The 25,410-nt window shown below is 44.4% G+C and overlaps 1 protein-coding gene across 1 annotated transcript in view; it reads right to left on the bottom strand.

The window, feature by feature from the left end:
* The window catches only part of ofcc1 (orofacial cleft 1 candidate 1), a 111,212-nt gene that overhangs the window by 33,247 nt on the left and 52,555 nt on the right, over window positions 1-25,410 (bottom strand). The window contains exons 19-22 of the mRNA XM_064941015.1: window positions 14,837-15,112; window positions 12,578-12,830; window positions 10,580-10,743; window positions 1,097-1,256 (exon numbers count right to left, since the gene is read on the bottom strand). Coding sequence (XP_064797087.1) covers window positions 1,097-1,256; window positions 10,580-10,743; window positions 12,578-12,830; window positions 14,837-15,112 — 853 coding nt within the window. The remainder of the gene's footprint in view (window positions 1-1,096; window positions 1,257-10,579; window positions 10,744-12,577; window positions 12,831-14,836; window positions 15,113-25,410) is intronic.

Below are 25,410 nucleotides of genomic sequence, written 5' to 3'. Positions count from 1 at the left end.
GTATGAACTTGAGAGAGAGAGCAGGAAAGTTAATAAGAGATGTATGCCACTAACAAATTGTACAGAATAAATTAAATGGGGTTGGATCGCTATGTTCTATTTTCTTATCTGCAGAAGTCACATTTTCAATCACTATGCATAGATTCCCCACCGCCGTGGTTACATGCTAATACAGTGTCATCGCTGTGTCATCCTCACCGACCCATAGTGCCTGTCAGAAGATGACAGCTTCCCTCAGATGAGAATCATTTCATGGGGACGTTGGAATTTCCTGCACCCACAACCTTCTGACATCGACTTGTCCATGCTAAGTTCACATTAACCAAATGCCTGTTGCAGTGTGTGTGTGTGTGTGTGTGTGTGTGTGTGTGCATGCATGTGTGTGTGTTGATTGAGTAGTCTTTCTTTAATGAAATATCTTTGGAAATTGGTTTCCACAGACTAATCAGGCAGCCCGCTAGCTGAGTTTCTGTTTTGGTAATTATCTTGTACTAATTAGAATGAAGCTAAAGACCTTTGAGATGAATTCCTTGGCTTTCTGAAATGTAACTAAAGAAAATGTAATGATAGAAAATAAGCTTATTCTATGTATCTTCTTAGAACTTAATATCTTCGTTAATAAAGTGTCCAAATTAAATCTAGTAATGGACAATAACTGGAGTCTATCTTGACCACTCTTCTAAGTCCCTCGCTAACCAATCAGCTCACCCACAGAATATATCCCTTTGGTCCTAGACCCTAGCGGGCATGACCCGCGGTTACAGACAACCAACCACAATTTCTCTGCCTGTTAGATGGAGCAATCTAATGGATTAGTATCAACAGGGTCTTTCTGCTCATCCTCTCAGTAAGAAAACAACCATTAATCCAATTAAACACTTACGACTTGAGGACAGCAGAGAGCAGGGAGCATGGCTACAGTAGTGTGGTCATAATAAAGGCCTTCTCACACCACTGAGTTGAGCTGGCCTGGTTAGGCATCCACCATAGTTAATGGAACAGTGCTGAAAAGGAAAATGTGGAAAGAAAATATCCGAGCCAGCCCAGTTTGGTTGGGGTCATGGTTTAGGGACATTAAGCAGGCTCGTTGGCTCACCTTGCGTCTTTCTCCATTGAAGCCCCTCCACTGCTCGGCCTTCTGGATGATGTAGTCTAGTTCCTGGTTGGACACCTCCAGGTCCCGGGGGACGAAGAAGGATCCCTCGGTCATGCTGAGACGCTGGAAGATGTCCAGCATGCGCCCCTCGTTGTGGAGTCTGGGGGGAGTGCGTGAGGGTGGAGGGAGGGAAAATGGAGGAGACGAGCCATGAACCATCATTGTCTGCCACTCTGCCTTCGTAAAAGGCCACCAAGGGTAATTTGTGAAAACAAGGAACAATATTGCCCTACTCAGCCCAACGGTGTCAAAGTTCATGACTGTACTCATGGTTTTGTTGGCAAGTCGGATGCCAAACCAACGTCACATCCTAATTATATTCACATTAGTGTCACGTCGGCTAACGTTCCACAAACCAGTTTCCTGACCTTTGGAACACATTTCATCTGACGAGCCTCGGTGGCATTGAATGAAGCTTATCGTTTCGATGTTGTCTGGTGCTTACAACTAAAACCCAAATCATGGTGTCCAGTGTACCAGAAAACATCCCCAACGTTCTATTAATTGAATTAAGCATCTCATTCCAGACTCAGTATGCCGTTTAAAATGGAGTATCTGAATTGATCCACAGAGGACAAGAATGCAGGCAAATTGGCCTTGGTGAGTGGGAGGGAGGCTACTTTTAGTTAAAAGGAGCTGGGCTGGCAGTAAGTGGGTGGTATGGAACAATCAAGATCATGGGAGACTCCAGAGGACTCCACAAGGCGCTTCAAAGATAGCCGCCAGGGGATTGGCTGCTATTGGCTGCTGATTGAGTGGCCGTCTGATGAGGTGGGTCTGAGTCATGCGGCCACGCCAGAACGCGTATTGATCGGAGTCTCGAGGTGACTGAGCATCAGCCGGCTAGCTTTCTCCACAAGCAACACAGACAACAGCCCACAAAGACACCAGATCTACACAAACAAACAAATGCCTTGGCCAATCATCAAACGCGCGCAACCTTTTCCCCTACCAAAGAGATTCTCCGCAGTCAGGGGGTAATCAGTTAAAACTAACATCAAGGAGAGCCAGCTGTATACAAGGATACTGGATAGATAGAGCTTTGAACCCAGCATCACTCCTATCCAGAGCTCTTGGGAGAGTTTGCTACTCTTCTGTAGTACTCTGACTTCAGACATAAGAATAGCTTGCATTCATCATCAGATGTGCTCTTTTCATTCATTTATGCGCCTCTCTCTCTTAGTGGGATTCACTGTCTTTCATTGCGGAAAAGCCTTGGATATGCACAATATGTTTGGCAGAAGTGCTGTTCAACAGTTCTAAACTATGGTACCAGTGAGCATTTATTTTAGTGGAAAACTGTTTGGGGCTGTTACATAGACAATAATAATGTGCCTAATTTTATCATGTGAAATCATTAAGATATAAAGTGGGAACAAAGATACAGTTGAAGTAGGAGGTTTACATACACCCTAGCGAAATAAATTTAAACTTTTTCACAATTCCTGATATTTAATCCTAGTAAAAATTCCCTGTCTTAGTTCAGTTAGGATCACCACTTTATTTTAAGAATATGAAATCAGAATAATAGTAAAGATAATTATTTATTTCAGCTTTTATTTCCTTCATCACATTCCCAGTGGGTCATCATTTTATATACACTCAATTAGGATTTGGTAGCATTGCCTTTAAATTGTTTAACTTGGGTCAAATGTTTCGGGTACCCTTCCACAATCTTCCCACAATAAGTTGGGTGAATTTTGGCCCATTCCTCCTGACAGAGCTGGTGTAACTGAGTCAGTTTTGTAGGCCTTCTTGCTCGCACACACTTTTTCAGTTCTGCCACACATTTTCTATGAGGTTGAGGTCAGGGCTTTGTGATGGCCACTTCAATACCGTGACTTGGTTGTCCTTAAGCCGTTTTGACAAAACTTTGGAAGAATACTTGGGGTCATTGTCCATTTGGAAGACCCATTTGCGACCAAGCTTAAACTTCCTGACTGATGTCCGGAGATGTTTCTTCAATATATCCACATAATTTTCCTCCCCATGATGTCATCTATTTTGTGAAGTGCACCAGTCCCTCCTGCAGCAAAGCACCCCCACAACATGATGCCACCATCCCACGGATGGGATGATGTTCTTCGGCTTGCAAGCATCCCCCTTTTTCCTCCAAACATAACGATGGTCATTATGGCCAAACGGTTCTATTTTTGTTTCATCAGACCATAGGACATTTCTCCCAAAAGTATGATCTTTGTCCCCATGTGCAGTTGCATACTGAAGTCTGGCTTTTTATGGCAGTTTAGGAGCAGTGGCTTCTTCCTTGCTGAGCGGTCTTTCAAGTTATGTCGATATAGGACGCGTTTTATTATGGATATAGATACTTTTGTACCTGTTTCCTACAGCTTCTTCACAAGGTCCTTTGCTGTAGTTCTGGGATTGATTTGCACTTCTGCATCAAAGTACGTTCATCTCTAGGAGACAGAACGCATCTCCTTCCTTACCGGTATGACGGCTGCGTGGTCCCATGGTGTTTATACCTGCGTACTATTGTTTGTACAGATGAACGTGGTACCTTCAGGCGTTTGTAAATTGCTCCCAATGATGAACCAGACTTGTGGAGGTCTACAATTCTTTTTCTGAGGTCTTGGCGGATTTCTATTGATTTTCCCATAATGTCAAGCAAAGAGGCCCTGAGCTTGAAGGTAGGCCTTGAAATACATCCACAGGTACACCTCCAATTGACTCAAATTATGTCAATTAGCCTATCAGAGGCTTCTAAAGCCATGAAATCATTTCGGGAATTTTCCAAGCTGTTTAAAGTCACAGTCAACTTAGTGTATCTAAACTTCTGACCCACTGGAATTGTGTTACAGTGAATTGTAAGTGAAATCATCTGTCTGTAAACAACTGTTGGAAAAATGACTTGTGTCATGCACAAAGTAGATGTCCTAAACGACTTGCCAAAACTAAAGTTTGTTAACAAGAAATTTGTAGAGTGGTTGAAAAACTAGTTTTAATGACTCCAACCTAAGTGTATGTAAACTTCCGACTTCAACTATACATTCAAATATAATTTATGAGATTAATCCAAATCTATGTTTCAACCCTTTCTCATGTTTGGAGTCTTCACAGATTTGGCAAAAATCATGTGACATAAAACACTACCTTTCTTTCCTTACATGTATGATACTGCTGTTTGTCGTTATATCATATACTAAGCATTTAACAAATTAATTACACATTGAACTTGATCCTGTAAAATTCCTGGATATTGCTGTCAGACTCTTTTTTTGTATGGCGATCTCGGAAGTGCACTGTAACCTCGTAACATTTCCTATCCCCCTATGTTACGGTGTGAAAACAGTTTTGATGGGCACACATATCCAAAATAATCTATGGAATGCCCGGGGGAAGCAGAGTATTGATAGATAAAGAGATGGAGAAAAGTATTTTGTTTGATTGCAAATATGCGGAGGGAGTTGAAAAGAGAACACACAGAAGGCTGTTGTATATAACACCTCTCTCCGGATTACATCTTCAAACCAAGGGCAACCATGGCATCTGGTGACAGAGAGGGACAAGAGTTAATCTATGTATATGGGTAAGAAAGTCTAGATATCTACATTTTCAGATATTATACGCTTCAAATTTTGACAGAAAGTTGTTTCCATTGCAAGTTAAAGCGTACTGTTAGCTAGCTAGCAATTTTTTTCGTCACACTCTCAGCTATTTCCTGTAATTAGCTCACGATTAACTTTTAAATAATGATCTTGTTGTGCGTTTTTTTTAAATGTAATAATTAATAAAAATGAGCTAAAGTTCAGTAATTGTCAGCTATGATATGGTAATTATTTACACTGGCTAGCTAGCTAACAAGCTAGAAACAAACCAAAACAATGTTTAGAAAGTTGCTTTTAGTTGCCTGGTTTGCTAGATTGACATATACTTGATTTATTTTTTTAACGGATGGGTTTATTGATGTTAAAATACACCAGGTATGCTATTTTAGACCACCAGGCTGCTGATGTCATGCAGCCTGTCGTTTTTGTGTGTTATTTCATAAAGACAACAACAACTTTGATGTAGGACGACAATAGAATGTTCATGATGTCACTGCGACAAATGTCTACAGACATAGCTGTAGTATAAACCAGCTTTTAGTCTTTAAATCTTTGATTGTTTAGTACACTACTGTACTCACTCTGTTTAGCACATGGCCTCACATGTGAATCCTAAAATAGATGGGTGGAGCTAAGGCTTAAGTGAACGTGAGCGATGCTAAATGGGTGTAGACAAAGAAGAGCTCTCCAGTAGGTGCACCAACACATTCAAGGGACATTTTCTCAAAAGTTGGGTTACAAGTTTATCAACTTTCAAAGCAAAGTTACTTTCCCATTGTTCCTCAACTGTAGTATATGATATACCAATTTCTAGCTCTACTTTTATCCCATGTAAAAAAAAAAAAAAAAAATTGCAAACACAAATGGTTGGGGGACAGATTTATCTGAGCAACCTAATTAACCATTGGTAATATTTTTCAATGATACCATATAGCCAAAACAACAGTTTATATTGCTAGACTAGAGCTATTCCCCTAGTCATTGTTTGCACATCTAACTAGCTGGGATGGAGCAAGGATGTAAATAGTAGACATGTAAATATATCCTTTCACTGTTTACAGCAGGTCTTCAGCTTCCTATTCTTGAATAGCTGTCAAATACTTGCTTCCTCTGTCCTTGGGAGAATCTCAATTGCATTTCCTTGATTCATTGCATCTTCTCACCTTGTCGCCTTCTCAAAACCCACTGGATGAGAATGTCAGCGGTCCTTCCCTCTCACCTTCATTTCCAATGGGTTTTGAGAAGGAGGCGAGGAGAGAGGACGTGAGGGATCAAGGAAATGTAATTGAGATTCTCCCCTTGTTTCCCCCATTCTTCACCTCCCTCTCAAAGCACATTGGGGGAGAGGGGTGAAGGTTCCTCCCCTCAGGCTACAATGCACTCTCAAGGAGAGGCAAGCAGTGGAGGAAACAAGGACAGAGGAAGCAAGAATTTGACAGCTAGTTTTCAGACACAGACTCTCTCACACACACTCACACACAATGCTTGAAGAGTTTACTGATTATAATGATTTCATTATTGGTTATTATTATTGTCAGTGATTTTATTGACAGAATCCATTGTATTATGCTATTGTATTATATCAACTATTAAAACATATAGAAATGCTGTTGTTTATCTTTTTCATTCTTCAAGGATGTTTAGCATGGCTATAAATTATAGAGAAGTTGACTAAAGCACAAAAAAAAACTAGCAACTAGGCATGACAAAGAAACATGCGGTGTCCATGTTTCTTGTGACATTTTGAATGACATGTCGATGTTTTGTTGTTGCTACTGTAGGTGGTGTTATGGTCTCATTGTGCCCAGCTAGACTTTAATTCTGCTAGAAAATTATATTTAAATGTATATCAAACCATTTAGAAATGTTGACCGTGATGTCACACATTGGCCCATTTATTTATAGAAATACCCTTATCTGTTAAATGGTAGCTGCTAATTAATATTAATCAATAGTTTCAATTATATACACTGAACAAAAATATAAATGCAACATGCAACAATTTTAAAGATTTTACTGAGTTGCAGTTCATTTAAGGAAATCAGTTAATTTAAATAAATTCATTAGGTCCTAATCTATGGATTTCACATGACTGGGAATACAGATATGCAAACATTATTATAATTATTTATTTATTTGACCTTTATTTAACTAGGCAAGTCAGTTAAGAACAAATTCTTATTTATAATGATGGCCTACCCAGCAAACCCTCCCCTTACCCGGACGACGCTGGGCAATTGTGCGCCGCCCCATGGGACTCCCGATCTTGACCGGTTGTGATACAGCCCAGGATCGAACCAAGGTCTAGGACTGAGATGCAGTGCCTTAGACCGCTGCACCACTTGGGAGTCTATGGGTGTCTGGTGTCTGGTGTGTATGCAGGCCATGGAAGAACTGGGACATATGCAGCTTCCAGGAATTGCGTAGAGATCCTTGTGACATTGGACCATACATTATCATGCTGGAACATGAGGTGATGGTGGCGGATGAATGGCACGACAATGGGCCTCAGGATCTTATCACGGTATCTCTGTGCATTCAAATTGCCATAAATAAAATGCAATTGTGTTCGTTTTCCGTAGCTTATGCCTGCCCATACTATAACCCCACCTCCACCATGGGGCACGATATTCACAATGTTGACATCAGCAAACCGCTCGCCCACATGACGCCATCTGCCTGGTACTGTTGAAACCGGGATTTATCCTTGAAGAGCACACTTCTCCAGCGTGCTAGTGGCCATCGAAGGTGAGCAGTTGCCTACTGAAGTCAGTTACAACGCTGAACTGCAGTCAGGTCAAGACCCTGGTGAGGACGATGAGCAAGCAGATATGCTTCTCTGTGACGGTTTCTGACTGTTTGTGCAGAAATGATTTGGTTGTGCAAACCAACAGTTTCATCAGCTGTCCGGGTGGCTGGTCTCAGACGATCCCACAGGTGAAGAAGCCGAATGTGGAGGTCCTGGCTTGGTGTGGTTACACGTGATCTACGGTTGCCAAATTCTCTAAAAGTACGTTGGAGGCAGCTTATGGTAGAGAAATTTACATTACATTCTCTGGCAACAGCTCTGGTGGACATTCCTGTAGTCAGCATGCCAATTGCACGCACCTTCAAAGCTTGAGACATCTTTGGCATTGCGTTGTGTTTCAAAACGGCACATTTTAGAGTGTCCGTTTATTGTCCCCAGCACACCGTCGGGGATGTAAACAAATTTGATCACAAATTTCAGCTCATGAAACATGGGACCAACACTTTACATGTTGTGTTTATATTTTTGTTCAGAATATTTGATATTCCATATCAAATCATTAATATCTGTATTCCACATAGATAGTCACAACATTCAACACAATATATCTCACTTCTAACCATTTTAGCCTTCAAACCAGGTCTAAGGAGCATAGTGTGACAGAGAGGAGGTCCAGAGAGGGTTCAGCCCATTCAGTGTGTGCGCGCGTGTGTGTGTGTGTCTCTGTGTGTGTGTGTATATATGTGTTTTTGGTTTTACCATCCTTCTGGGGCCCAGAAGTCATCACAAGGACAGTAAAACAAGCTAAATTCGGACAAGTGGGGACAGTTCGCCAGGCCCCACAAAGAAAACAACTATTTTAGGTTTCGAGGTTAGGTTTAGGGTTAAGGTTTAAATTAGGGTTAGGAGTTAGGGGTTAATGTTAGGGTTAGGTTAAGGATAAAAGGAAAATAGGATTTTGAATCAGAATCATCAATTATTTGGTCCTCACACGGATAGTGAAACAAACGTGTGTGTGTGGCTGTCTCATCCCCAGAGCCCCTAACAGACAGACAGACAGACAGACAGACAGACAGACAGACAGACGGAGACCAGTCCCTCTCTATACAAAATTGAAGACCCTTTCCTTCTCCTTTACCTTGTAATCATTCTAATGTAATACCACTACAATCAATGTCACCACCTCTATTTGTGAAGTTTTGCGGTGAAGGAATAAAAAATGACTGAAATATATATATATTTTCAGCCAATGAATCAAGGCAGCCTAAAATGTAATTAAAAAAGGATAACAGTTCATTCTATCTATACATATAGCCCCAGGCTTTTTTTTAGAAATAGGTCACGAGCTGTGTCAGAGCTCTCCCTCTGACAGCCAATAAGAACATGTAACCCATAAAATTATCAGCCCTCCTCAGCCTCGTGCCCTATATTCAATACAATCCACCCGGCGACTGAGTGGCAGAAATCATTAATACTGGCTGCTGTTTTAATATTGTCCATTTAGTGCTGAGCCGATAAGCGGCCGCTTACGGAAAATGAAATGGTACCCTTTTTTCCCCCTTTCGGACCGATTCTAAACTGATTAATTCAATTGTGGACTTTTTACATTTCGAAATGTTAATGGGATTCGGTCTAATTTCAGGGTACGAAAACACACACCTTTTGATGGGGATGTGGTACAGTATTTTATCACATACCCAACGTTTTTCCTACCTCACCACTCCCCCAAAATTAGGCCTACAACTGAATCTTTCCATTATGTAAAAGAGAATTGCCTTTCGGGAATGAAAAATAGGAGAAGAAAATGTAGGAAAATTGGGTACAACAGGCCTACAAGTACATGTTGTATGAAACACATCTTCAGCTTGCAATAATCACTAATCACCATCAAACCCCAACTTCCTTAGTAAAACATCCAATGAAAGGAACCACTCTCATTGGCTGTTGTTCTGAGCCAATCAGATTGGAGCATTGCTTTCTTCACAGGACAGAGCGACTCATGGGAGAGATAAGTGCTAAAATGGTTTGCAGAGCCCCATCACAACACAAACACTGCTAGCGCTAACGTTCCAGCAGGGGTGACCTCAATCTGATAGACTTCATCTGATGAGCAGCTCAAACGTTGTCCATCTACTCTAGCAGCAGGCCCTTCAATATGGATACAGCACAAAGATGAAACATACACCATACACCATATCAACTAATCGTATTATGCAAGGATGTTACATACTCACGTTATGTAAAAACAAATCTACCTAGTTCTGAATTAGCCACGCTTTACATCTTCTCTTACCGACTATGGAGCTGTGTTCAATTCGACAACCTTGTGTGGCAGTTCGCTTAATGCATAACTGCATTAGTAATTTCATGAGACTCTAAAATCACAACCGATTAGATCAACACTTGTTTTCTGCGGACATAGTCGAGTGAAAACACAGACACACACACGGATTGAGGGGGTCTGGGGGTTGGTTATTTGGGAGTGGGTATAGGAATTAGTGGACAGGACTGGGTGTTAGAGGGTTTTTACTCTTCATTGGCAGGGTGTCCCCATAGGCTGGACCATCTAAAAATACCCCAATGATAATTCCTAATTCGCTAGTCGCTCTTCCTGTGTGCTTCCCCAGTGTTGTGACACTTTTCAGCCACTAGGAAGGTCAGAGACGGAGGACTCAAAGTCGACACGAAAGCCCAATGTGACAGGACAGGTCTGGAGCAAGATCCATTTCTAGTTCAGAAACGGCTGTTTCGAGGAACTGAGACGTCAACTACGACATGGGTTCTGAAGCAATGGTGGGAAATGCCAATATTATTACAATAGCACTACAGTACTACAATACATACACCATGAAAACCCTAGTAATGTGTATGAAAACACATTAAGCTCATAGCATAGTACTGCATTCAGTGCTGGTCAATTGATATTTCATTGGCATTAGCGAGTCCCATTTTTCCCGTGTTTCTTATGTCTAGCCTCATCAGCACCGATGGCCAATTTCAATATTAGAATGACTTCAGAGTTAAATCAACTTTATCTTCTATATTTTATCCTAGAAATGCATTAAATTAGTTTCTTTGGGCATAATGCCTCTGCATGTTTGTGCTGACCTGAGGAAGTAGAGGTAGAGGATGGTGGTGGAGAGGAGGAAAAGGATGGCATAGAGGAAGAGGGTGATGACCACTCCAGCTGCCCCTGATTGGTCGGTCCGGTAGAAGTGCCAGTAGAGCTTGGCTGCATCCGCAACAGGAGACTCTGCACTGTAGGACAGACGCTGAACAAGCATAGAGCCTACAATTCAGACCCCTTTGCCTTTTTCCACATTTTGTTCTAAAATTGATTAAATTGTTACTTTCCCCTCATCAATCTACACAAAATACCCTATAATGACAAAGCAAAAACAGGTTTTAGAAATGCAAGTGGTTGACATAAACCCTCCTCCTGAAATATCACATTTACATGAGTATTCAAACCCTTTACTCAGTACTTTGCTAAAGCACCTTTGGCAGCGATTACAGCCTCAAGTCTTCTTGGGTATGACGCTACAAGCTTGGCACACCTGTATTTGGTTTCTCCCATTTTTCTCTGCAGATCCTTTCAAGCTCTGTCAGGTTGGATGGGGAGCGTCGCTGTACAGCTATTTTCAGGTGTCTCAAGAAATGTTTGATCAGGTTCAAGTCCGGGCTCTGACTGGGACATTCAGAGACTTGTCCTGAAGCCACTCCTAAATTGCCTTGGCTGTGTGATTAGGGTTGTTGTCCTGAAGGAAGGTAAACATTTGCCCCAGTCTGAGGTGCTGAGCACTCTGGAGCAGTTTTTCATCAAGGAAGTCTCTGTACTTTGCTCTGTTCATCTTTCCCTTGATCCTGACAAGTATCTCTGATGCTGAAAAACATCCCCACAGCATGATGCTGTGACCACCATGCTTCACCGTAGTGATGGTGCAAGGTTTCCTCCAGACATGATGCTTGGCATTCAGCTCTAGGGAGAGTCTTGGAGGGTCCAAACTCCTTCCATTTAAGAATGATGGAGGCCACTGTGTTCTTTTGGACCTTGAATGCTGCAGAAATATTTTGGTACCCTTCCCCAGATCTGTGCCTCGACACAATCCTGTCTCAGAGCTCTACGGACAATTTCTTCGACCACACTGCTTGGTTTTTGCTCTGACATGCACTGTCAACTGTGGGATCTTATATAGTGTGTGGCTTTCCAAATCATGTCCAATCAACTGAATTTACCACAGGTGGCCTCCAATCAAGTTGTAGAAACATCTCAAGGATTCATCTGAGTTCAATTTCGAGTCTCATAGCAAAGGTTCTGAATACTTACGTAAATTATGTATTTCAGTTTTTTTTCTTCTAAAGACCTGTTTTTGCTTTGTCACAATGGGTAATTGTGTGTAGATTGATGAGGACATTTTTTGATTTAATCCATTTTAGAACAAGGCTGTAACGTAACACAATTTGGAAAAAGTCAAGGGGTCTGGATACTTTCCGAATGCGCTGTATATACACTGAATTAAATACATTGAAGCAAAGGACAGTACAGTACATCTACAGTGTAATCTACAGGTAATATAAGAGGTCTCCGACAAAGAGAAAACCGGGGAAAGTGTTTGGTTGGACATGCATTTATCAAGGCCCTCTGTGGTATTCCATTACGTGAGAAAATATTATACTGTGCTAATATCTCTTCACTAATAACGATATGATTAACCATAGGATATGATTGGACAGTACACATGTATATTAGACACATACTGGACATTCACCTTGGATTATCATTTATGTTCATTGTTATATATGGTGGTTATTGAAATTATAGATGGATCAAATACCAGGCCAAATAATAACACACATATACACTGTGTGGCTTTCAAAATGCTCTTATCAACCTCTATGTCATGGTTTCACATTCCGCATAAACAACAGAAAGTCATCTGACGGTGGAGTTCTTTCGGACAGACAAAACGGGATCCCTGATGCAAAAAGACATGGATCTAACCTTGTGTGTGCTTTTTTCCTAACTTCTAAAGTCACTTTGCTAAGATAAAGTGAACTTCCCATTTAATGTGAACACAAGTGTCCAAGTTATTTTAAGTGACTTACCCCCAGGACGGCATCCACTACAAAGACCGCCAGCGGGTCCAGCACTGTCCACACTCCCAAAGCCATGATAAAGTTTGACGTGAAGGAGGGGAGTGAGCCAAACGCTAGCTGACAGCCCCATCTGATCAGGAGCAGCAGCAACGTTACGGCGTTCAAGGTCAGAGGTCCCACCACGACCATAGCCAACTCCTCGCGGGTATGAAGCAAGGAATTCTGGTAGACCAGCTCCACGGTGTGAGCATGGAACTGGAATCTGGAAGGGGGGGGGGGGGGGGGGGTAGAGGAAAACAAGAGAAGTGTTAGCCTACAACAGCTCTTTGGGGCGCTCCATCCACTCCAAGACAGATCACATATACATGTGATAGCACACTGAAATAGCAAAACATTTATGTCTAAATATATATTGTATAAAGAATATACTAGTAGAGTTTTTGTGTGCATGATAACCAAAAACGATTAATTTCCGTTTGTGATGGGGATCACATGATGAATAAAGTACATTGCGACAAAAGATGATGGATCTACAGTACCAGTCAATTCATAGTAAATTCTATAAAACTAAGCATGCAACTTAAGTGAAACTGTAGTTTTCGATAACAAAAGGTAAGATAAGATGTACTGTACCTACACACAACAATTCACGTCATGGCTCATGAGTTTCTTAATCTACCATCTGCGAGTAGTGCTTGTGTGAGTAAAGAGGTGCCTGTTTTGCCCATTAATTCACATGTGATTCGCTTAGGGAAACAACCCACTCTCAGCCACTCGCCATTACTCCCACTGATGGTCCATTTGTACTCCTTCTGAACCAACACAACACTGCTAAACCTACTATCACTTTCTGTATTCTCAATAATTCATCTGTTCGTCTATATGCTACGCTCATTTTGGTTTGTCTACAATTCTGTCCTGACCTGTCTAGAGGTTTCCATCTTCAGTTTAAGTCAAATTCCATGGCAACTTTACAATTCTATAAACAGTCATTATATCCCTATCCCTGTATTTCAATATACCGTATCTGTGGTTTGTACCAGGTGTTACAAATGTCATTTTTACAGAAAGATATATTGTTGAATGTTGACAGACTTTCCATATAAAATGGGGAGTAATAATACTGATTTAGTACTCTGAGCGGGCCACAGAGTGGTGTAATGTCTAATGTGCATGTGGTGCTCTTTAATGACTGGGCCTGTGAGGTGGTGGTGTGATATGCTGGCAAAGTGGCTCTTGGCCACCTGACTGGTGATGATGTGTGTGTGTGTGTACAGTCTGTGTGTGTGTGTACGTGAGAGTGCTGGGGGTGATGGGAGAGCCGCGTGGGGCCTGAGTGAGAGTGTCTCGCTCATGAAGGGCCCGCTTTGCTGCCCGCTGATGTCCCAGAGGCACTATTGGGGGAGGGTATCGGGTGAGACAGGGGGCTAGACACAGGGGGTGGGGCAGGGGGGAGGCTGTCAGCACACTGGCTATCCCCAGACTGTCAGAGATGGAGACAGAGAGCTAGCTGGGGACTGCCCATTACAGGGAGAAATGCTCAGAGGAGGAAGCGGCCAGACATGTGGAACTTGTCATCCGTTGGTGGCTGGTGACCCCCTCGATTTCCATGTTTTTTTCCTCCATCCCCCCTCCCTCCACTCCATTTTTACTCATGCACATTTTTCCCGTATTCTGTCAGATGTCAGATGGCTTTTCTATGATTTAATGCTTGTAAGCATATTCACAGTCTAGCTTTTAATGTGATGAATTAAATCAACACCATGTGCTATTGAGATGTAACAGCCTCTCAATGGCATCCTACTTTGTTTATTATGAAATACTGTCTACAAAATAATAAACAATACATTCTTTCCAAATAATGCACACGCAAGAATGCCTGTTGAAATCAATGAATTCTCCCACATGGTTTCATTAATGCTTAGGCAAGTCTTGTTAAACTGGTAATGGGCAGATTTTTATACAGTATCTAGTGGGAGGGAGTATGTAAGTACTTATGTACATCTATGTGTGCACACACACACACACACACACACACACACACACACACACACACACACACACACACACACACACACACACACACACACACACACACACACACACACACACACACACACACACACACACACACACACACAAATTCGCTGCACTGTGCTCGCTCTCGCCTCTTCTCTCCTCTCCCATGCACTCTCTCTACACACACACAATCACTCCTCCTCCTCCACCTCCTCGGAGAGAGGAGGATATCAAAGGAAGCACACTCACTTGTTGACAGGAACTGCGATGGCCTGGAGGAAGAGCCACTGGCTGCAGTAATGCAGGTAGAGCCTTGCAAACCAGATCAAAGCCAGGAGCGGCATAATGAGGCAGAGCTGTGCTGCTGCTGCTGCTGCTGAGGAGGAGCGCCAGCCCCAGCGCCGCGGTGACAGGCCCAGCTCTGACGGGATCATGCGGAGAGCCAAATGTGTACGCTCAGCAGCCCCACCATTGCTACCACTGCCGGTGCCGCCACCGCCCTGCCCTCTGTAGGAGAGCACAGGCCTGGAAAAAACATCACACATACAGTATATACAGTATATACTCGGATATACAGGGAGAGAGGGAGACACAAGAGAGATTTAGAAAGACGACAGCAGGAGAGTGCAGGGCCTGGAAACAACAAACACACACACACACAGGCCTCTCTCTCGTCTCTCTCAGCAGCCCCTCCTACCCCTGCTCAGCTTCTCTCCACACAGGCCTCTCTCTCAGCAGCGCCTCCTAGCCTGCTCAGCTTCTCTCCACACAGACCTCTCTCTCGCCTATCTCAGCAGCCCCTCCTACCCCTGCTCAGCTTCTCTCCACACAGGCCTCTCTCTCGTCTCTCTCAGCAGCCCCTCCTTCCCCTGCTCAGCTTCTCTCCACACAGACCTCTCTCTCGTCTCTCTCACCAGCCCCTCCTACCCCTGCTCAGCTTCTCTCCACACAGACCTCTCTCTCGCCTATCTCAGCAGCCCCTCCTACCCCTGCTCAGCTTCTCTCCACACAGGCCTCTCTCTCGCCTATCTCACCAGCCCCTCCTACCCCTGCTCAGCTTCTCTCCACACAGACCTCTCTCTCGCCTATCTCAGCAGCCCCTCATACCCCTGCTCAGCTTCTCTCCACACAGGCCTCTCACTCGCCTATCTCACCAGCCCCTCCTATCCCTGCTCAGCTTCTCTCCACACAGACCTCTCTCTCGCCTATCTCAGCAGCCCCTCCTACCCCTGCTCAGCTCCTCTCCACACAGACCTCTCACTCGCCTATCTCACCAGCCCCTCCTACCCCTGCTCAGCTTCTCTCCACACAGGCCTCTCACTCGCCTATCTCACCAGCCCCTCCTATCCCTGCTCAGCTTCTCTCCACACAGACCTCTCTCTCGTCTCTCACCAGCCCCTCCTACCCTGCTCAGCTTCTCTCCACACAGACCTCTCTCTCGACGATCTCAGCAGCCCCTCATACCCCTGCTCAGCTTCTCTCCACACAGGCCTCTCACTCGCCTATCTCACCAGCCCCTCCTATCCCTGCTCAGCTTCTCTCCACACAGACCTCTCTCTCGCCTATCTCAGCAGCCCCTCCTACCCCTGCTCAGCTCCTCTCCACACAGACCTCTCACTCGCCTATCTCACCAGCCCCTCCTATCCCTGCTCAGCTTCTCTCCACAGACCTCTCTCGCCTATCTCAGCAGCCCCTCCTACCCCTGCTCAGCTCCTCTCCACACAGACCTCTCACTCGCCTATCTCACCAGCCCCTCCTACCCCTGCTCAGCTTCTCTCCACACAGGCCTCTCTCTCGCCTATCTCACCAGCCCCTCCTACCCCTGCTCAGCTTCTCTCCACACAGACCTCTCTCTCGCCTATCTCAGCAGCCCCTCCTATCCCTGCTCAGCTTCTCTCCACACAGACCTCTCTCTCGCCTATCTCAGCAGCCCCTCCTACCCCTGCTCAGCTCCTCTCCACACAGACCTCTCACTCGCCTATCTCACCAGCCCCTCCTATCCCTGCTCAGCTTCTCTCCACACAGACCTCTCTCTCGCCTATCTCAGCACTCCCTCCTACCCCTGCTCAGCTCCTCTCCACACAGACCTCTCACTCGCCTATCTCACCAGCCCCTCCTACCCCTGCTCAGCTTCTCTCCACACAGGCCTCTCTCGCCTATCTCACCAGCCCCTCCTACCCCTGCTCAGCTTCTCTCCACACAGACCTCTCTCTCGCCTATCTCAGCAGCCCCTCCTACCCCTGCTCAGCTTCTCTCCACACAGACCTCTCTCTCGCCTATCTCAGCAGCCCCTCCTACCCCTGCTCAGCTTCTCTCCACACAGGCCTCTCTCTCGCCTATCTCACCAGCCCCTCCTACCCCTGCTCAGCTTCTCTCCACACAGACCTCTCTCGCCTATCTCACCAGCCCCTCCTACCCCTGCTCAGCTTCTCTCCACACAGACCTCTCTCTCGCCTATCTCACCAGCCCCTCCTACCCCTGCTCAGCTTCTCTCCACACAGGCCTCTCGCCTATCTCAGCAGCGCCTCCTACCCTGCTCAGCTTCTCTCCACACAGGCCTCTCTCTCGCCTATCTCACCAGCCCCTCCTACCCCTGCTCAGCTTCTCTCCACACAGACCTCTCTCTCGCCTATCTCACCAGCCCCTCCTACCCCTGCTCAGCTTCTCTCCACACAGACCTCTCTCTCGCCTATCTCACCAGCCCCTCCTACCCCTGCTCAGCTTCTCTCCACACAGGCCTCTCTCTCGCCTATCTCAGCAGCGCCTCCTACCCTGCTCAGCTTCTCTCCACACAGGCCTCTCTCTCGCCTCTCTCAGCAGCGCCTCCTACCCTGCTCAGCTTCTCTCCACACAGGCCTCTCTCTCGCCTCTCTCAGCAGCCCCTCATACCCCTGCTCAGCTTCTCCTCACACAGGCCTCTCTCGCCTATCTCAGCAGCCCCTCCTACCCCTGCTCAGCTTCTCTCCACAGTGCACCTCTCTCTCCCCAGTGCAGCCCTGCTCCTGCTCAGCCATTCTCTTTCATATAGAGGGCACAGATGGAGAGTCTGGATGGAGAGGAGGAGAGAGTGGGTGCTGCTGGGCCAGTAATGACCTGGCATGGAAAACTGGAACGCCACATTAGGACAAGACTGAGAGCATAAGAGCCTCTCTCAACAGGGCTCTAGTCTCCCCTACCATCTCCAAACTTAGTACACACACACACACACACACACACTCACGCACGCACACACACACGCACGCACACGCGCGCGCAGCTAAAGACACAACATGTCCCCTTGTCAGTGTGAGAAGAGTCAAACAAGGCGAAGGTGCATCCTAATATTTCTCCAGGCAATGGCCCGTGGACATCCATACGTCTAGCCATCTTTCTGTTCCCAAAGATGCTTGGTATTCACTTTGTAGTGTGTACCCAGGGAAATGGTTTGCATATAATGCCTAAAGAGGAAAAGCAAAAATAATCAATTGTTTCTATCCATCCCCTCATCCAACTGTACTGTTAGATTTGAGTCCAGTGGAGCGCAATTCACCCAATATTAAGTCACAGGATGTGGCTGGTAATTTCCTAAATCAAGTCACAATAAACTAAAAGTGATCATCAACCAAACCCCGGAGGAAGGCACTCTGTGAAGTGTTAAATTATTTGTGTTAAGTTCTCAGGTTTCCTTGCAGATAAACACGAGAGATCGCTTCAAGTTCTTTCCATGTGGGAGAGCTCGCTTTCATTCAGAAAATGCCCAGTCAACAGTTATAGACTGTAGATAAATATTCATGCAGCACTCTGAAACAAACTGGTACAGTGAGGATAAACTACGTAGCATACAAGTCAATTACTGGAAAAAATACTACTCCATTCTGTCAATGCACTTATTCATGAAGCCCATACTGTAAATTTAGTGTGTTACAACCTAAATGTGGTGAGTTTTTAACAAAGTGCATGTATTTTGTCTCTACTTGCTGTTTTGTCATTGGAAAAAGGTCAGTTGTATCATTCTAGGCCTTATCACGACTCTGGCTTCGTGGCGTGGTACAGAAAGGCTTTCCGCACGTCGGCAAAAGTGGAATTACAAAGTAGACAAAAAAGCTATGTGTCACAGACATAGGCAAGATGATACCCTGTCAAGAGGCATTACAGAGGAACTGCAAATACAACCTGACTCCCATCTTTCCTGTAATGAAGATATTGATGATGCATGAATAGGAATATTTTTAGCTGTCTCCACACAAGGGGGCTACTCAAAGAAAAATGGGTAACGCGATGTGAAATCTGTTATCACCCACTGAATTGATTTCATTGTGGGACCTCCAATTACCAAAAGTATAATATTTAAATAGCAGGGAGAGGGGATGTGATGAGAAGGATTTTCACTCCAATGTCACGCCTTATTGCAAAGCTATACAGTGCCATACATTCAAAGAGACATATTGTGGACATAACGTATATACTATTTCATATGTAAAAAAGCTATTCCATATATACTAAACAAACATATAAATGCAACATGCAACAATTTCAGTTATAATTCATATAAGGAAATCAGTTATTTGAAATTAATTCATTAGATCCTAATCTATGGATTAGGCAGGGGTGCAGCTATGGGTGGGCCTGGGAGGGCATAGGCCCACCCACTTTTTCCCCACAAAAGGGCTTTATTACCGACAAAAAATACTCCTCAGTTTCATCAGCTGTCCGGGTGGCTGGTCTCAGACGATCCCACAGGTGAAGAAGCCGGATGTGGAGGTCCTGGGCTGGCATGGTTACACGTGGTCTGTGGTTGTGAGGCCAGTTGGACGTACTACAAAATTCTCAAAACAATGTTGGAGGGGGCTTGCAGTCAGCAGTCCTTGCAGTCCTGCAGTCAGCAGGAATGTCCATATATATATATTTTTCCCCCAGGTTATTTTCATTGGAGTTCATTATTGTTTATTTCTAAGTTTTCAAAGAAGATTAGCATTGCATACACCAATAATCGGAAACAACTCTCCATGAATAAAATCATATAGCTTCAACTAAAATCTGGATAATGTTGCAACACACCCCTCTCCAGTTGAATGTTACAAGAGAGCATCTCTCTCTACATATGTGATATACCACGGACATGAACGCCATGCTCTTTAAAAATAGCAAAATAGTATAAAGTAAGCAGTGAGTAGGGACAGGTATTAAGCCTTGACGTTGGCATGGGTAATGATGGCAGTACTGCAGGGAGACAGTGTGGCGTGGAGTTTAAAGCTGATTTATGCGGAGATGGCTGCAGGGGTGGGAGCACAAAAGAAGGTAACCCTGAGAAATATTCCCCCTCCCCGTTAGTTAAGGCTCTAAATCTGGGGCCACTTAAAGACCATATTTATCATTTATTGTAGGATTAAGTTATTTGCTGTCACTTCTTCTTTTTTTTTTTTTTTGGGGGGGGGGGGGGCATGGGCATTGTTTTGTAAATGTACCAAAACCACTTCTTTCTGAAGCCCCATTGTTGGGGAACGGATTCTTATCTGCAGATGTATTTTTTTAAAGAAACGCTAGCTAGACAGTTCGCCAAATGCCCCATAATGTTATTGTTTCTTCACACGCTGAATGCATATCGGTGATGTAAGTCAAAAATACTGGAGTTTTTAAGCAAAGTGGAAAGATAGGACTGACAAAAAAATGACATATCATCCTTGTTTACATTCTATGTTCTGTAAGCAAGGCCAGGACAAGGGAACTGTTTTTCCTTTGCGTTTCAGAAGGTTTGTCTGACATAATGGCAAACCATATACAGACCGATTTCCAATCAGCTTCTATAGCTTACAACTGAGGACAACATGGGTTTTCAAAGTTATCTGAGCAAAAACCAGCTAAGAATGTAATAATACCATCCTGGAACCAAAGTACTATGTCACTTCCACTTAAGGGCCCCAACCACACACATTACACACAGGCCTGCTGCTCCTCTGCAGTGTATTAGAGAATACATGCATAAATTAACACTAGAGCTTTTATGCTCCACTGGTGCAGCAGCTACACTCACTTTACAAGATTTACAGGCAAATATCTTCAAAGTCAAAGTATCTTCCTAACTCCCAGTTTTCAAACAAAGCAAGCATGCTCCCTCTCCTTCCGTCTCTCTATGTTTTTTACTCAAGCAGTCTCACTTAAAGCGAGCGTCAAGCCGCTGAGTGGTGGAAAGAGAGCTGTGCTTTTTTGGTGATTGATGGTAAATCGCGGGATTAGCAATATCACAGTGTATGTCTACTTTATAGCGACGTGTTTTACACAACACATCCAAAGAGTGCCTGAACTTCAAGGAGGATTTCACAGGCCTGCACTGCACTGAGTTACAGTACCTGGTTCTTTGAAGTGAGAGAGACAAGACATGACTGTCTCCTCCTCAACAGCTGATGGGCTTTTTTCTTAAGTTAAGGGTCGTCACACAGTGAAGGGTGCATATGCTCCTCAACACCACTGTAGCTCATTGCACACACACACACAGGCGCAGTAGAACAGCATTTATTTTCTACAGTGACAGTAAACTAAGATTATTATCTATAATTGACAGCAGACTAAACCTGGCCTACAGATGCTGGACCTTAATTTGATCACTCTTTTGTTGCTGAAACATTTCGCAGGAAATGCAGGTGAGCTTTGTGATTTACATAAATTCACTGAAAACCCACACTAACACACAATTATATTAGCAGTACTGCACTTTTCATGTAACCTACTTTTGGACAGCTAATAGCCTAACCACTTATCAAGCAACATTATGGACTAAATGTTCAAATCCTGTTGCTGCAGGATTATTTTACTGTGACAATATAGGTCAAATTAAGATCCTACATATGTAGGAGAGAGAGAAAGTCACCTAGTTAATCTGACCCTTGATAGCTTTAAAAAAACACTTCCTGGTAAAACACGAGCTGGGAATGAATGCTTCAATCAAAACAGCGAGGGGCACTATGTGATTCCAACAGCCTGACCTTTCTAATGCTGCTGACAATTAACTAGGGACAATATTGTAGTCAGGCTGGCATCACTGTCACTGTGTGCCGTATCCCCTGGGTCAATAGGGAGGAGGTAACTCTGCAAGCCATGGGACAACATTACATCACTGTGTACACATTTTTAAAGAGCCTTTGTAACGGCAAAAATAGTTATCACTAGACATATCTAGGTGTTTCTACTTCTGGGGTAGAAGTATCTGTAATAGATTGAACAATCTTGGCATGTAAAAATCTGGAGCAGGTGGGATGAAGTCAAGCAGGAAGCTATGAAACCTCTTAACAAAAACAAAGTGAAAATCCCAAATACACTCTCCCCCATAAGATATATTAAATGATAATCATATGGTCCAGCAGTGGTGGTTATTTTTCTAAAAGCCGCCAAAAAAAGGGACGTAAAAAAGCCCACAACAGCATGCCCGTGAGGCCATAACCGAGGCTTTCGGTTAATTAAGTCATCTTGATATCCTCTTATGAGAACTTTTATTTGTTATTTTTAAAATGTGCTCAATTTTCTCGAGGTTTAACTTAACATGGTTTTCTTTTTCTCCCAACCCCTACAATTACCTTAACATCTTCAGTTTTATATGTTGCCCCATTTCCAGGACACTGGCAAAGCAAGATACACATAAATGAGTTTCATTGAGAAAATGGGAAAGCAGTAGGTATTTGGGGTATAGTAAAGAGAATTATGGCATCGTGACTCAGCTGTAGAATTGGAGTACATCATATAATTAGAATAGCATAATGCCCGTACTGCCAAATTATCAGAATTATTTGCAGCTGAGAGGGACTGGGAGCTTGGGCTCTCTAACCTAATCAAAAGTAGTGAAAAAATATGTTCCACTTAATTAGGAGGCCTTGTTTGACTAATAGCTGCCTGGGCCTTTTTTAATGCGAGGAGGAGGCTCTTACATGCAAGGCAAGTGTAGGAGAACCAATGAAACGCTAGCACTGTAATATTGCTACAGAACTGGCAGAGAGAAAGGGTAGTCAGAGGAAGGTTCTACCCAAGCCAAATATCCCCCCGAAACGTGTTTTGGCCTCGTTCATGAGAACAGGCCTGCCTGTTTACATGAGGTAGCCATTCTTCCCTGTTTTTCAACCCAAAATGCAACATGTGGCCTTTTTATAGACTTGATGGATTTAGGATTAAAACATGGAAATTGTAAGTCCCATAGCGAACCATAAATAGCGGTGGAAACATTAGGATTCGCATGCACCTGGGATCAACAAACCAAAGGGGCTACCCTTACTCTCCCCCTCTATAAACACAGCACTTAGCATCCCAAAGCAGGTTGTTTTCCATCACCTCAGTATAATTCTGACCTTTAAAAAACAATCCAATGCTTTGCGGTGTGGTATCGCTGCAGTTTAATAACCCCTCTGATTATGGCAGGGGAAACAACTAATCACAAGTGCTCTGGAGAGATCTATTTGGGTGATGTACACTGGGAGGCCCCAAGAAGCCTCCTGAGAATTGCATCAGTATTTAACATGGTAGTTTCATTCTACTCGTGACCTTGTCTTCATAACTGCAGGACATTGTCACCAGAGAGAGAGAGAGAGAGAGAAAGAAAGAGAGTGAGATAGAGAGAGGAGCAACAAGAACTGCTGCACTCCCAGCATGCATGTGTGAGGCTCTTCTCTGCACCAGGCAGGTTGCACATCACGCTACCCCACATGCCACTGCACACGCTCCCAGCAGGCATGTTAGTGTCTCAAAGCTCCATCATGCTCCCCTCTCGGGGGTGTAGGTAGGGGAAGGTGGTGATGGTTGATGTTCTGGGTTAGGGAGTGTAGGTAAGGGAAGATTGTGGTAGAGGTAAGGGATGGAGGGGGTGTAGGTAGGAGATGGGGGTGGTGGTGATGATTGGCCAACTAAGACTGCATCCTTCCATCAGGGCCAACTGGCAGACTGTAATCCCAGAGCCATGGGGCTTTAGGCCCACAGAAACCTCCAGAGTGTGTGTGTGTCAGGCACAGTATTTACACTGGCAACCGGCCAGCCAACGAAGGGTGAGACTGACAATAGCGACCTAGCCCATACCGACAAAGCTCATGCACTCACGTAAAAGACTGGTGTGGGGAAAGGACGCTGGAATAGTCTACCCTACAAACATAGCGATTGCCACACATACTGTACCATTGCCTATGCAAATAATTGAATCCAATGACTACCCAGAGAACAGGGAAAGGTAACAACAGGTCAGTCGGACAGCGATGATTCAGACAGTGTGCTTTGGTTAAAATTGACAATAGCCCAAATGGTCGGCCAACGTCATATTTAGAAATACAAATATGTCTGTCAGACAGCGGATAAAATCAACGGTTACAGCCTGTCAGCTTGTTAGCAGAGCAACCTGTCAGCAATGTTGTTCTATTGGAAATCAGGATCCCGTGTTTATTTGTACAAGGAGAGTGTGTTCTGTATGTTTGTACTACAGTACATTAGTCAGTATGTCTCTGTCTTGTAAAAGTCACTTCCATCCAAGCATCATTTATTGTTTTAAAACTATTTTGGGAAAACTACTGGAATGAGTCAAACTTTTTCAAGATGTTTATTGACATGGTAATATTTTTTAGTGTTCATGTCATTCAGATAACATGTGAAGACAAATGAACTGGAAAAGAGTGGCAGAGCAGCCTCACCTTTGCCCCTGCCCTCTGTGCACTGTGAACATCTCCTCTCTCTTTCTCCGTCTCTCTCTTTCTCTCTCCATAAAGGGGATGTGGGAAACACAGCTCACTGACCCAGACCAGACGATACCAGACTTGCCAGGCCTAGGAGGGCCTTTCTCTGATCGTATGCCCACTTTGCCAGGGACGAGCAAATGGCATCAGGGCAGGGACCTGCCTGTTTGAAAGCTGACAGCGCTCATTCCTTGAAGTGGGAGCAACATCTAGCACAACCCGGAGGGGTGAAGGCAACATGTGCTCCAGGCCACGGATGCAGGAAAGGGCTCTGGGAACCTGTGGTGGGTGACCGCTCGTCACCTCTACCCACCACTCCACCGAGCATTACATCAGATTTGTTTGACCCCTGCTGGGTTCTGGATTAGAGTAGCGCAGTATGTGGGATCGTTGAGGAAGGTTGTTGTTGTTTCAGGTGGTTCTCTCTCTCTCCCTCTCTCTCTTTCAGGTTCCAGGCGTTCCTCTCTGGTTGTTGTTTACATCAGTGTGCACTAGTCTTTTTGGTCAATGTACTGTCAAATCAGCGATGCACTTCAGTGCAATATTTAGATAACCAACCCATAACAAAGCACAATGTGTTTTCATAGCCATTTCCAAACAAACAGGCATAGAAAAAATACTTACTTTTCTTTTTCTTTCCAAAAGCAGAGCGGCATTGCCGACAGAGGGAGAGAGGGGCTTGCCCCCTACCCCGCCAACAGGTGAGCGTCGTCGATTCGTGACCTGGCGGTATTTGGCCATCCCCTCTCGTTGTCACACACACAGCCGGAGAGGCAGGGACTCAAGCGGCGCCTTGCCAAGCCCTGCCGGGGAACGGGTGGAAGGGAAGCGTGGATCTCCAACCCATCAGGCTGGAGGGGAAAGTAGGTCACTGTGTTCCCGACTTCCTGGTGACTCCACGGAATGCCACAATGAGAACTGTTAGGGTTCCGAGTCTCACAGAGGAACAAAACAGATTTTCTACGATTTCCCCCGTATGCCCTACGGACTGCAGCATGCAGCATTTGGTGTTGTGCTGCAACAGTGCAACTGTTCCATTGATGGTAGACTGAATGAATGGAAGGAAGCTAATGGAAGATAAGGTACCAGAACAGAGATAGACTGCACTGGGTGAACTATGCTCTGATGGATCATAAAGACCTTAGAAAG

The sequence above is a fragment of the Oncorhynchus masou genome, chromosome 28 (genome assembly GCF_036934945.1).
Source record: "Oncorhynchus masou masou isolate Uvic2021 chromosome 28, UVic_Omas_1.1, whole genome shotgun sequence".
NCBI classification, from domain to species: Eukaryota; Metazoa; Chordata; class Actinopteri; order Salmoniformes; family Salmonidae; genus Oncorhynchus; species Oncorhynchus masou.
The sequence above is the reverse complement of the archived record's forward strand: the minus strand, read 5'-3'. Positions and strand labels throughout refer to the sequence as shown.